The sequence below is a fragment of the Monopterus albus genome, unplaced genomic scaffold, assembly GCF_001952655.1.
Source record: "Monopterus albus unplaced genomic scaffold, M_albus_1.0 scaffold106.1, whole genome shotgun sequence".
Lineage (NCBI taxonomy): Eukaryota > Metazoa > Chordata > Actinopteri > Synbranchiformes > Synbranchidae > Monopterus > Monopterus albus.
In genome coordinates, this window is record NW_018127986.1 from 1,874,557 (window position 1) to 1,886,960 (window position 12,404).

General features: G+C 40.3%; 1 protein-coding gene across 2 annotated transcripts; it reads right to left on the minus strand.

Annotated features, from left to right (window-relative positions):
- Positions 1 to 318: 318 nt before the first annotated feature.
- On the minus strand, positions 319 to 5,557 carry LOC109966128 (poly(rC)-binding protein 2-like). Of its 2 annotated transcripts, none has more exons than XM_020610755.1 (13): positions 5,400 to 5,557; positions 4,500 to 4,633; positions 4,285 to 4,308; positions 4,161 to 4,193; positions 3,923 to 4,039; positions 3,707 to 3,838; positions 3,497 to 3,625; positions 3,293 to 3,367; positions 3,046 to 3,105; positions 2,627 to 2,699; positions 2,475 to 2,530; positions 2,200 to 2,369; positions 319 to 1,349 (listed from the first exon to the last, which is right to left on the minus strand). In XM_020610755.1, exons 2-13 carry the CDS (start codon positions 4,566 to 4,568, stop codon positions 1,313 to 1,315), a joined length of 975 nt encoding a protein of 324 aa, XP_020466411.1. In that variant the 5' UTR covers positions 4,569 to 4,633; positions 5,400 to 5,557; the 3' UTR covers positions 319 to 1,312. The 2 variants fall into 2 exon arrangements, with proteins under 2 accessions (XP_020466411.1, XP_020466412.1); XM_020610756.1 differs by having other exon boundaries at positions 3,064 to 3,105; positions 5,400 to 5,556.
- Positions 5,558 to 12,404: the final 6,847 nt, after the last annotated feature.

A 12,404-nucleotide genomic window follows, 5' to 3' on the forward strand; every position in this document is an offset into this window, starting at 1 on the left:
TCCTGCTCACCAAGGCCCCCCCACCCATGTCAGAGTCCAATACACAACAATGCTAAAAAGTCCTGATCAAGAAATAATAGAAACACAGGAATGACACAAAACAATCAGCAAACCAGAGGTGAGACATAGGCTATGTTCACATTACCTGCTGAAGTGACCCAAGTTGGTTTTGTTCCCTTCCAAGTGACTCAGATCTTTTCATGAATGTGTGAACAAACCAAATAGGATTTTTTTTTTTTTTTACACTGAATCTAGACCACCTCCATGTGGTCCTAGATCTGATTCACATCCAATATTTAACAGTCAGATTCATGTGGTTTTTTTTTTTTACGCCTTGCTCTTGTGTATGTGCGCATATCGCCTGTCATCGGTCTCGGCCCCTCACAGGCCGGTAAAAATAAACACAGAGGACAGCAACAGGGTCAATGGAGAGATGAGAACATTTCATTTTTGTTGAACATTTATGGAGGAGAAAAAACTGGAAGAAACATATCAAAAGCAAGCAGCCTTTCAGGGAACTGTGCTAATCGACTGTCACACAAATCACACTGTTATTCCTGCATGCGGCTCACATTTCCGTTAACTATGCACATGCATGGCAGCTTAGGGTGTCCATGGCGTTCGCACACGGAGTCACATAAAGGCCTGTAAAGTGAACGTAGCCATACTGTAGCTTAAACTTCTCCATTGAAACTGCACTTAACAAGGGGAAAATTACCTTCCGACTAAAGGTTGTTCCTGCATACAGCTTCAACTGGAGATCATCTACACCCACTGAAACCCATTAAACCCACAATGTCTCAATCAGGAAGTACAGCTTCAAATAGAAGATGGCAAATACCAATGATTTCTACTCTTACAAGGAGCTGTATATTAAATAAAAAATAAATAGATATTTAAAAGGAAGTGAAAGAACAGGCCATCTATAATGTTACTGTATTTTTTCTTCATTTTTACATTTTCTAAGAAATATCTGACATAAGAAAAACATTACTTATGCCTTTTCAGATTCTAAAATTTTTTTTTTACCTATAAAGAGGATCATACAGATATACAGTAAAATAAGAGGAAAAACTACAACAGAAGGAAGTCTTTAAAACTATATGCAAAGGCATTTTGAAAACATAATAAATAAATAAAATACCAATATCATGATGATAGTGTAATTACAACTGAGTGAGTGTCTAAATCAAAGCAGAGGCAAAAAGAGTGAGTTTTATAGTACTTGGTTTTTGCATTAAGGTCAATAAGAGACCTCTTGGTAAAAAGTGTTGGGGGGGGTTATATTAGGTGCTGATGAAGAGCCTCCATGTCAGTTGGCTGCAAGTCCAGTAGCTTCAGAAGAGAGCCTGAGAAGCCCAAGAAAAAACAGAAAGCCTTCAACCTCAATGCTTGGTTCCAAATACAATAGATTAAATATTGACACATTGCTTGATGTGCAGCCATATTTAATACGGGATGATCACTTTGACTGCGTTTATGCTCAGACCATCTCAGCATGAGCATGAACGCATCACATGATTTTCGCAAAACATCATATGCTGTCCTGAAATACCTGCTGCAATTTGGCAATAAATAAAAAAAGCTGTGTGAAACATGACATCAAACCCAGAGGTGCAAGAACAATCTATTATTCACTGCTTCGTTTAATATTTATCCCATCTTCATCAGATTTATGGTCTGTAAATCAGACCCGACTGATCCTAGGTAATGATTACATTCTAATAACCATTTTCCCACCCTAATTACTCAAAGTTTGTTTAGCACTTTTCATACAAGTCAGCCATTATGCAAGGTAAAGAGCAACGAGCAACAGCCACCATAAGATTCATTAGGTCCTATTCTGATTGGCTGAGAGTGAAGTTGAGTCATCATCTCCAGCCAATCAGAGCAGGTGCTCATAAATAATGTAAATTTTATGTTAACTTCCGAAATCAGCCTTAGAGAATCTTAACTTTAGGGGAATAAAATGTCAAAGGGAATTTAAAATACACTCAATGGCTCAAAAAGGGCCACAATACCACCTCTTTTAAAAAAAAAAAAACTTAATACATTATTGTCCATTGGATGCTAAACCCTCAAACTGCACTCTAGAAAAACAGACCGACAAAAAGTAAGACTTGACACACTGCTATACTGTGTTCCTGTCAACTTGCTGCTCTGTGACAGGTGAGCTGCACTACCCTACAGACTCCTTACCTGGCATTGATCAGATACTCAGCCAGGCTGATACTGGCATGGGAGCCAGTGATGGTGACCTGTCTGTCAGTTGAGCCCTCCACAGGGTTGGCAATCTTGATCTGAGCCCCTGACATCTGACGGATCTCATTGATCTTTGCACCCTGACGACCAATGATGCAGCCAATGAGCTGTGGAAGAAGACAAAAACATGAGGAATTCATCAACACCCTCAGTCCCACTAGTCAAAGGAAACCAAGAAAACAGGCTACTAATAAAAGATAAATGCAACATACATCGTTCGGAATGGTCAGCTCATGAGAGCCGGTTTGTGCAGAGGCATCCATCCCAGCTAAAGAAATGCATAGAAACCCAGTGAGAGTACTGACTAAGTGGATTATTACAAATCTACAACAATCACATTCTTGCTTTCAATCTGTCCACGTACCCTGGAAGCCCTGGTTGCCATGTGCAATGGGGAAGGGGCTCTGCTGCATGGCCAGCTGGTGAAGCTTGGTGAGCTGTTGAAACAACGCAGGAAAAGACATGGAGAAGAAACGAACACAGGAACCATCAGTGAGGAAATGACATTTCAAAGCTGGAATTGTGCTAATTACTTCCATTTGTAATAAGTTATAATGATAATGACAGGAAAATGTGAAAAGGATCATGGGACCCATGGCTGAGACTAAAGGTGAAAAAAAGAAAAAAAATGTTGATGTTAGAAATTTTATCTATAATCTTTGGAAATATTAAATGGATGCGTCTATCAAGCAGTGGTGTCTTGGGGGTGGAAGGAATCAGAGAGATGAAATAAGGTGGCATGGCTTCCCAGGACCGAAGTTGCAAATATTTTGTATCACTTACAGAAGGCCCTTCACTTACATCAGGCTGTGGAATGGCATGCTGCCCTTGGACAGCATATGCCTGCAAAGAGAAAGCAGCAATTAGGGGGTGTGGCAGTGTCAGACACAGTATAATCCAGTGTCCATCAATCCCTTGTCCCTGGTGCGGTACAAGAACAAAGCAAAACCTGCTACAGACAGCATACCAGCAGGACTAAACAGTACGAGTGACAAACTGAAAGGAACAAACAAACGCATCCATTGTTTACCTGACCACCTGCAAAGATGACAGGAGAGCCTGAGGGTTTGGGTCTGTACGGGATGGTCACTCCCTTCGGTGGTGACTAAGAAACCAGAAACATCCACTAGTGATCACTGAAGTAACATCAACAGTAACACAAAAACCATCAAGAGTATCAATAATCAAGATTGTAAGTTTCCAAACAAGTAACAGCACAATAAAGTGTCCACACCTCAAGCATGACGACGCAGATCTGCTTGACACACTCAATAATGGACTGCGGGGTCCCTGCAACAGTGATGGCACGCTCTGTTGAGTTGGGCAACATGTCCCCTGCTACTTGTACCTGAGCTCCTGCTGACTGCAGAGACACAAAGTTTGGTCACATAAGGGATAAGACCATTACAAACACTACAATAAATGAACACACAAAATGACAAACCTCTCTGATTTCCTTGATCTTGCAGCCACCTTTGCCAATGAGGGAGCCACACTGGCTGGCAGGCACAACGAGGCGCATGGTGACTGGTGGTTTGCTGGTGGCCGTACTGTTAGTCATTGAGGTGCTGATGTCCTGGAGGAAAAGTAAGAAAACTTAGAAAATCTGATAGTTAACTTCTAAAGCTGCAAAGGGTTTTGTTTAAGAAGCCAATCTAACCTCCTCCAGTTTCTCAATGATCATGGAAAAGGCTTTGAAGATGGAGGTGGTTGGTCCTGCGAGGGTTATGATCCTCTCTGGACAGTTCCCCTCTGAGATATTGATGCGAGCACCACTCTGCACAGACAGTGGTAACAAAACGGTAACTATAAAATCGGTCACAGCATTATCATATTATGTAAGAGTCAGTGTTCACTTTTCCTGTTGCTTGACCACGTAACAAAAAAACACATCTTACCTCCTCTCTCATCTTCTTAACGGATTCTCCTTTCTGTAAGGAAAGCACACATTTCCATTATTTACAAAACCCACTAAGGGACAAGATGTAGATACCATCATTCTGGCAGTAAAAACAAACTTACCTTGCCAATGATGCTTCCAACCTCCTACAGATAAGAACAAAAATGCATGTTAGCATTACTTATTCTCCAAGGTCACCGCAGAGAATACCCAAGTTTGTTCATTTTTATTTCACAGTAATTGAAATGCGGACTACTCTGATTATATTTGGGAATGACTGCAGAACTTGAAGTGTGGCTCAGATTTGTTACCAAACACTGCATGCAGTCACACTCACCTTCCCGTGCATGAGTAGCCTGATGGTTAAGGTGACATTAAGTCCTCCTCCAACCAGACTTGAGTCCATTGCTGCAGCTGAATCCAGACGCTAACCTGGCCAACAGAGTGAGTCTATGGTCACTGGGTCAATGTCTGCAATAGAGTGGAAAATGTGACCATTAGTGGGAAAAAAAGTAGTATCTGGAAAGTAAGAGGACATGTCAGAAGAAAGCCTTGTTTACTAAGAATCTGATACAAGTGGGAATCAATAAAGTGATGCAGGCAGATAAAGTCTTGTAGACTTGTTCTGCGGTTCAATTACGCTAACTAGTCGCTTCGAAAGAATGAGACGTTTCAGGCCAGTAATTCACGTTAGGCTGGCTCGGGTCCACTCATTCAGCGTTAGCACAATGCCCCACTGTCTCACTGTGGCACTGTCTATTTCCTGATAATGAACAGCAGTGGCGACATAGCTTGTTACTTTATTTTCAAGGCCTCACGCTACATGCAAGCTACCAACGTTGTCCCTATATTTTAACAGGTTTCCACTGACTGCAGACCGATAGTACCAATAACAAAGATCATGGGGTAATGATAACGTTGTTTTTGGAAACGCTTCACACCTAGTCACGCAAACAAGATTTCAAGGATAAGTTAGTTAGCACCGTAACATTTCGACCGAAACTTCCCAAATGCCTACATATCATTATAGTTGTAATAATTAACTACCAAAAATGTAAATTTCACTAGAACAACAGCAGCTAGCAACTGATTACTCATCAGGATGAACACAGATAATTTTCCATCTAAGTCGCTAGCGTTAGCATCATCCATCCAGAAAATAGTCTGATCCCGCGGCCTACAGAGAGTTATCCCTGTCCTTCACTCAGAAACAAAGCCATATTTCTGGAATACTTACTCGAACCGTCCCGTGAAACGTGTTCAGGGGGTGGGTAGGGTGGCAAGGGTAAAAGGGGAGAGGTTCGGGAGGGAGTTTTAAAAGGACTCGGGGAAGAGGGAAGAGACGCCGCCGTACAATCGGACTCCACTCTTCTGCTTGGCACAAAAGACGAAATGTATTCAACTTTGACCTTTCAAGTGCCCCGCCCCTCCGACCGGATCAACCCCGCCCACCGAGGGGTCACTGCTCCTCCCTCCACGACAATAAATAAATAAATCATAACGTCTAACATTGGGTGAAAAGATATATTGGACGCCTGTGATTTTGTAGGGGAAAAACTTTTTTTGTTTTTCTTTGTGTTTACACGTATATTTTCTACAGACATGCCGCGTTTCAATCAATTACGATTGTTTACATTGATATTGTAGCATGCTGCGGGGGCAGTGGAGCTCCAGCAGACCCTATTGACAGAGACTGTGTGTGTTCCAGAGTTACTCTCTTGTTCTGATATAGGGATAGGACCAGACCAGCTAATTGTTGATGCACTCCTGAGGATATTTATTTTGTTTTTACAGCTACATGTGTAAAATACCAGGGCAGTGATTCAGGTCTGTTGATTACTGAATTGTCTGTTCATGTCCTTGGCAGTGTCACAGCCTCTCTGTTTATTGTTGGTAATTTTGTGTTTGTGTGATTATGGTGCTATTATCTGAGAGAGTCTAGGGAAGCCATACCAAGGAAGATGATGATTGCGAATTACAATGTATACATTGCAACTTGAAATCAACAACACAACACAGTAACACAGCAGCACAGTTTTACATTAGGCAGTGTTCAAAAATGCACATCCTTCCAGTTTTGAATTAACATATACTGTAGGGATAATAGTTGTTCGACTGCACTTGTTTTGGAGTTTATATTGCCCATGCAATATACCATGGCTATGTTACATTTTGCTGTTGACTGTTTATGTCCATGTTGCATCTACCACGGTGTCCATAGCCTCGACTGACTGATGTTCATTTTTCCTTGTGTGAGTTTGTGCCATTTTGTAATTGATTATAGTGAGGCTTTATGTAGGAAGATGGTTGGCAGTCTATTGTTTGCAAGAACAACTGGTTGTCCTTTTATAGGAACTGAGTTATTGAATGAAGGCCCAGTACGGTAGAATGGGCTGCCACTAAGTTGTTGTGCCACTGGTTGAACACAAACAGTATGTCAGATGGTACATTATAATTTCTATAAATCATTTGATGTTGATGCCTGTGGTTGTGTTACATTTGTTTAATGTAAATATCTTAACACTTTCACTCAAACCAAACAGTTCTGCTGTTGTTACTATAATGCATAGTAAAGAGAGTAATTAACCCTAAAATGCTGTTGTTTATGTATGAACATTGCCATGTACATTCAACATTTTGAATATTTTATGGCATGGTGTACTTATTGGATAAATGGTAAAAGAAAAGACACCGCAGTGTACATAATTTTATGATTACGGGATCTCAGAAAGCCATGTTAGTTCTATATTATTCACATCTTGTTACTAAAATTCTCTGGTAGTTTTCATCTGTGTGTAGGCCTCATATTCAACAGGGCATTTTACCAATAGGGTGGTGGAAAAACATTGTCAGTTCAGTGCCACTAATGCAAGTATCGACATTCAAAGAAATGTATTAATCTCAGGTGTAAGTTGCTCCATAGTGTTACAGCTGCCCTCTGCTCAAAAGAAACGATCCACGTTGCCATAAATACAAATATTTAACATTTCAATCAATAAAAAAATATAAAAAAGATGTAAAAATACAGTGATCAATAAACAGTGCAGGCATTATTTGTAGGTTATAAATGTAATAAACAGTAATTATATAAAAATAAGCAAAGTGAAATGGTTCATGCTGGTAATAAAATTTATCCTTTTTTTAAGTTGTTGTCAACACCTGGCCAGTGCAAATGATCCTAGATTTGAAGTGGGGATGTGGGGATGTACTGTAGGATGCGCTGTTGTATTGTCTCATAGTGTCCTTGCCACTAATAACACACTGCTGCAGTTTTCTGTAAAACCAACAGATGGCACAATAACGCTGTGAGTGGTAAGAGTCCTGATCTGAGCTGGCTGCTGTCCTCTTTTTAAGCCTACACCCCTTCCAGCATTGCTCAGATAAAAATCCTTCATAGCTGGCTGTGTTTACTGAGGTGTCCAGACCTTAACAATTAAAAAAATTAATTTACTGAACAAGTAGTCTTAAGCATAGCACTATGAAAAAGGCTTTTCACCCAATTAAATATATACAATTATAAGTAGTCTAATAGCAAAGGTGATTAGTCCTCACTCCCAGGAATAGTTTGGTGAATGAGTCAGCACTCTAAATATAACTTTTCAATGAGTAGCCAGCAACTGTGGCTATGTGGTATTAGTCGCAGAGCAGTCAAATGTGTGAGCAGAGAATTATAACAACTAATAACTGTATTTTTTTTTCTTCCCAGTGTAGACACCACTGAGTCTGTGTGCTCCAAGTTTCAGCATTTCTGGACATTTCTGAAGATGAGCAGGTGACAGTTGGTCAGTAATTGGATCATATGGTCAGCATGGCCGTAAAATTGGCCTTTGCTCTAAATGGTACTCTGGAATATTTTAAATATAATCTAAACATTGGTCTGCCGATTTTAGCCTTGATGATATTTACAAAGTGGACATAATGATGTTTAATAATACAGTGTCAACTTGGCCAAAAAGAAGACTTCGGGAGTTTAGCTGTTACCTATTATTATTATTGTTGCTGTTATTATTATTATCCATACATAGACTATGATTGATGACTTTCTACTGAATGAATGATGGCCTTGTTTTCCTGCAAGGCTGCTGCTTTGTTGTCATATGATTGATGAGCTAAACAAGGATCTTAATTGTCTGCCAGTGTTTATTTTGAATTAGAAAGAATAAAGCACTGGATTTTACAGTTAAATCCTCAGAATTGTGATGTTCTTGTATCAGAGTACTACAGCATATAAGCCAGGCAAAGAGAAGAGACAAATAAATTAGAACAGTTTAGCCCTATACCCATGTGTTCATGGTCTGGTTGACAGAGTATTGTGCCTGAACCCACTCAGCACATGTTCGTTAATCTGGTGCACATCAGAGCACCCACAATACAATTAATGACCATAATAGATTGCTATTGTTTGTAACCAATCTTATATTCCTTAATCTTTTGTACATTCAATTCTCTGTTAAAAAATAATGTCCTACATGTGCATGACTCATGAATCATGCCTGGCTCAGTTTCATTGATCTAAAATCACTCTACTTTTGATAGATTACTTCTACACTGGAAGAAGTGGCGCTCAGCTATTCTGAAAGTAGTTTGTCTCAACACTTCCTGTTTTTCTTTTCTTTTTCAAACATGAATCCAGGCAGTAGATGTTTGAGTTCACTTTTAAAAACCCATCTGCAGTGCTGCCTGAAGAGTGGGTTTACAAGGCTGGTGGCGGTTTTAAAATAGTGTCATAGTTGACCAGATTTGCTCCATGGTCTAGTGAAAGGTAAAACAGCCTGTACCTGGAAGTACACATCCTGCACACTACATGAACAATGCTGGTTCTAAAAGTACACTAAAGGGAAAATAAATAAAAACACATGAAGCAAAAGACAAAGAACAACCGATTTGTCATTCAAATGTGCTTATTTCTTTGATCTGAAGAGTGATGAGTGAGAACTGGATTATACAAAAGAAACTGTCTGTGTGTCTCCCCTTATCAAGCCAGGGGTTTCATAATCATCTGCTGACTTGAATCTCTGCATCTTTCTCACAATTTGTGCTCTTTTAAGTCCTCACTCTTCTCTGTTGCACCCCCTGCCAAATTCAATGCATCCTCCCCTTGTTTCCTGTTTTTCTCCTTCAGTGCTTTTATCTGACAGGCCCAGTGGCACTCTTGCTCTCTTCCACCCCTTTTCCCTCCACCGGTGAGTGGTCATTGATTACTGTACATGGATTGTATGATGAAATGCCACTCGCCCACCTAACATCCTCTTGTCAGCTGCCCCTGACATCCCACCGCCTCTGTGCATTGCAGACTGTCTTTGCCAGCCTGTTTAATGCCCACAATGCTAGATTACCATGCTGTAATCTCGATTCATATCTGGAAACGTTTCTGTTTTTGGCTAAATTGGTGCGTGATACCATGCATTGACCTTTTAACTACAATAACAGCACATATTTGCTGCACATGTGATGCCAAGTGCAATTTTATATGACAGGAAACACAACTGTTTACAGTGATTTAAACATATTTTCTTTAGCTGTAAATTGTCAGTGGAAATTAAGTAAATGATCTGGATTACAGTGTGAAACCTGATGACACACTCAAAGCCAGAGAGAGGGGTATCCAATTAGTCACCTAATTAGCAAGTACATGCTGTTTTAAAAATTAAAGCTTTTGAAAATAAATGGAAAACAACAGCACTGAGGATACACCAGTGCATACACCTCCAAAATGATGTCTGTTATTTTTACTCTTTGGTACATTTAACTGATCTGTGTGCACCGTTCTCTTCCCATTCGTGATTCCTGACATCAGAAACAGGCTATGTGCTCTGTGTGTGTTCATGGCAGAAGAAAAGTTGGGAGTTGTTTGACAGAGCCTTGGGCAAGTTGTACAGATCTCCACACTCAGTAAAATGGAGATGCAGAGATGCATAGTGGGACTGAGTTTCCTCTGCAGGGGTGTGAACACAACCAAAAGCATGTGCTTGTATGGTGACCACTGTTACTACCTTCCCACAGCCATAGATGGTCCTGCAGGGTCACAGCGAGAGGTAACACGTGCCCGTCTAAACTGTCCAGTCAGGAATCAGAAAGGATGTAGAGTGGTTGTGACTCTCTGGTCTTATTTTAGGAAGCTCATCCGCAAATAGGTTGCTCCCACAGAGGCAAATAATTGGCGTGATGTCTTGGGGGCACAAGCAGTCTGCATTTTAATGCATATCCTCCACAGGAAGAACCCAGTTATGCAGGCTACTGGCCACCCACTCTAGGCTTTACTGGAATAAAACATAAAACAACATATGGAGTTAAATGATATTTCACTCATATAGAGACTAATACCAATTGTGATGACAGAATTTAGCAGAGATTAATCTTGGTGAAGTAAAATGTTTGTAGTACTGCTTTAAAGGTGAGGGCATGTATTTTATTTATAATATTTTTAGTTCCTCAGTTTCTTCTGTTTATTAAAGAGTCCACACGATTGACTGACTGTCGGTGACTGAGGTGCAGTTCTTGCTGTCAGATGTCAATTTATATCTACCTTATATTAAGTTTATTAGGAAGGATTTATATGAAATTTTGTGCAGACTTTCATTTTGGTGCCCAGAAAATGAAACCCAATGTTCTGTTATCACTTTATCTGAGACCATCATTAGGTTGACATTTTTGTTTTTTAGTTAGTTAAACAGCACCTATTGGAAGAACTGCCACATTCATAGCCCCCAGAAGATCAATCCTAATGATATTTTTGCTTCCTCACGATGAATTCTAATAACTTTTGTGATCCCTGAACTCTCCATCTACCAGCATCTTCAGGTTCGGTGTTTATTTGTGAAGGGGTTCTGTTTAACCAAATCCCAGCTGTGCCTGTGTTTAGTGTTAATTAGCAAATGTCAGCATGTTAAAATACTAAGATGGTGAACATGACAAAAATGAAACCTCCTGAACATCAGTGTGTTAACATTGTCAATGTGAGCATGTTAGCAATTAGCAATCAACTCAAATTAATCAACACTGTGCCTTGATACATGCTCACAGATCTCCTGGCAAGGCTGTAGACAATTAAAAATGAATAAATACTTAATAATTTTCCTTCATTAGTTTTAATGCCCTGTCTTGTGTCCACCTGTCTGTCACAAATTGAATCCAAACAACATTTCCAAATTCAAAATGAATCTTAAGTAGCTGTAAGCATCAGAGGTTTGGAGAGTAAAAGCAACACAAGCGCATACACCTGGCAGAAATGCTGTCTGAATGATCAGAGAAACAGTTTCTTAATCAGTGCTGAATATGGGAATAGTTATATAAAACAGATTGCCACTGACAGAACGAACTGATCTGATCACACTCACAACAGAGCTTGGCAGTTGATGGTGGAACAGCTTTCTCCCTCCTCCAAAATCCCTCACTACATCATACACTGCTCATTGGCCTGAGCACATACAGGGTGGCCAGAGACAAAGCTAAAACTATTTTCACTCTGCGAACAATGTGTCACAATGTTGTATGGAAAGAATATTATTTTGTTACATAATAGATAAATATATATAATGGTATATTTACAAGCTATTGCACTGAGGCCTGATGGGGAAGAAACTGTCCTTGTTCTCCTGGTTGGTTTGGCGTACAGTGACCTGTAGCGCCATCCAGAGCGAAGGAGTTCAAACAGTTTATATCCAGGAGAGGAGGGGTCTACAGATGTTTTCTCTGCCATCCTTTTGACCCATGAGGTGTACAGGTCTTCCATGGTGGGCAGGCTGACACTGATGTCAGACTGTCCGCTGGAGTCTGTTCCTGTCCTGTTTGGTTGCTGAGCCAAACCAGACAGTGATGGAGGTGCAGAGAAGAGACTCAGTGATTCCTCTGTAGAACTGTATCAGCAGCTCCTGGGCATCCATCCGTCCATTATCTATACTACTTATTCCTGAATAAGCCAGTCCCACTTAAATAATTAATTGATTATCAAAATACTCCCACATACATTTTTTTGACTGACTGCTTGATGAAACCACTAACTGTTGCAGCCCAGTGCACTGAACGAGACCACAGAGAGACACAGATAAGTGGCAATCATTAAAAGATGCAGAATGACCAAAAAAACTTACTTCAGCCTGCATGTTTTGCTCCCAAGTAGGAGGTGTGGGGGGCCCTCTACATCTTTTGTGCCCAGGGGCCTACTGTTACATAGTCTGATGTCCAGATTCAGTCGTCACTAAACAGTGTTCAGTGGCTGAATAACACTGCAGAGACATCTAGC

Bases quoted from the DNA above. Each gene is read 5' to 3' on its own strand.
- LOC109966128 (XM_020610755.1), bottom strand. From the start codon at position 4,568: ATGGACTCAAGTCTGGTTGGAGGAGGACTTAATGTCACCTTAACCATC. The intron at 4,040-4,160 runs GTAAGATGTGTT...CTGTCTGTGCAG, and splicing joins TTAAGAAGATGAGAGAGGAG to AGTGGTGCTCGCATCAATAT. The intron at 1,350-2,199 runs GTAAGGAGTCTG...TGGGCTTCTCAG, and splicing joins GAGTATCTGATCAATGCCAG to GCTCTCTTCTGAAGCTACTG.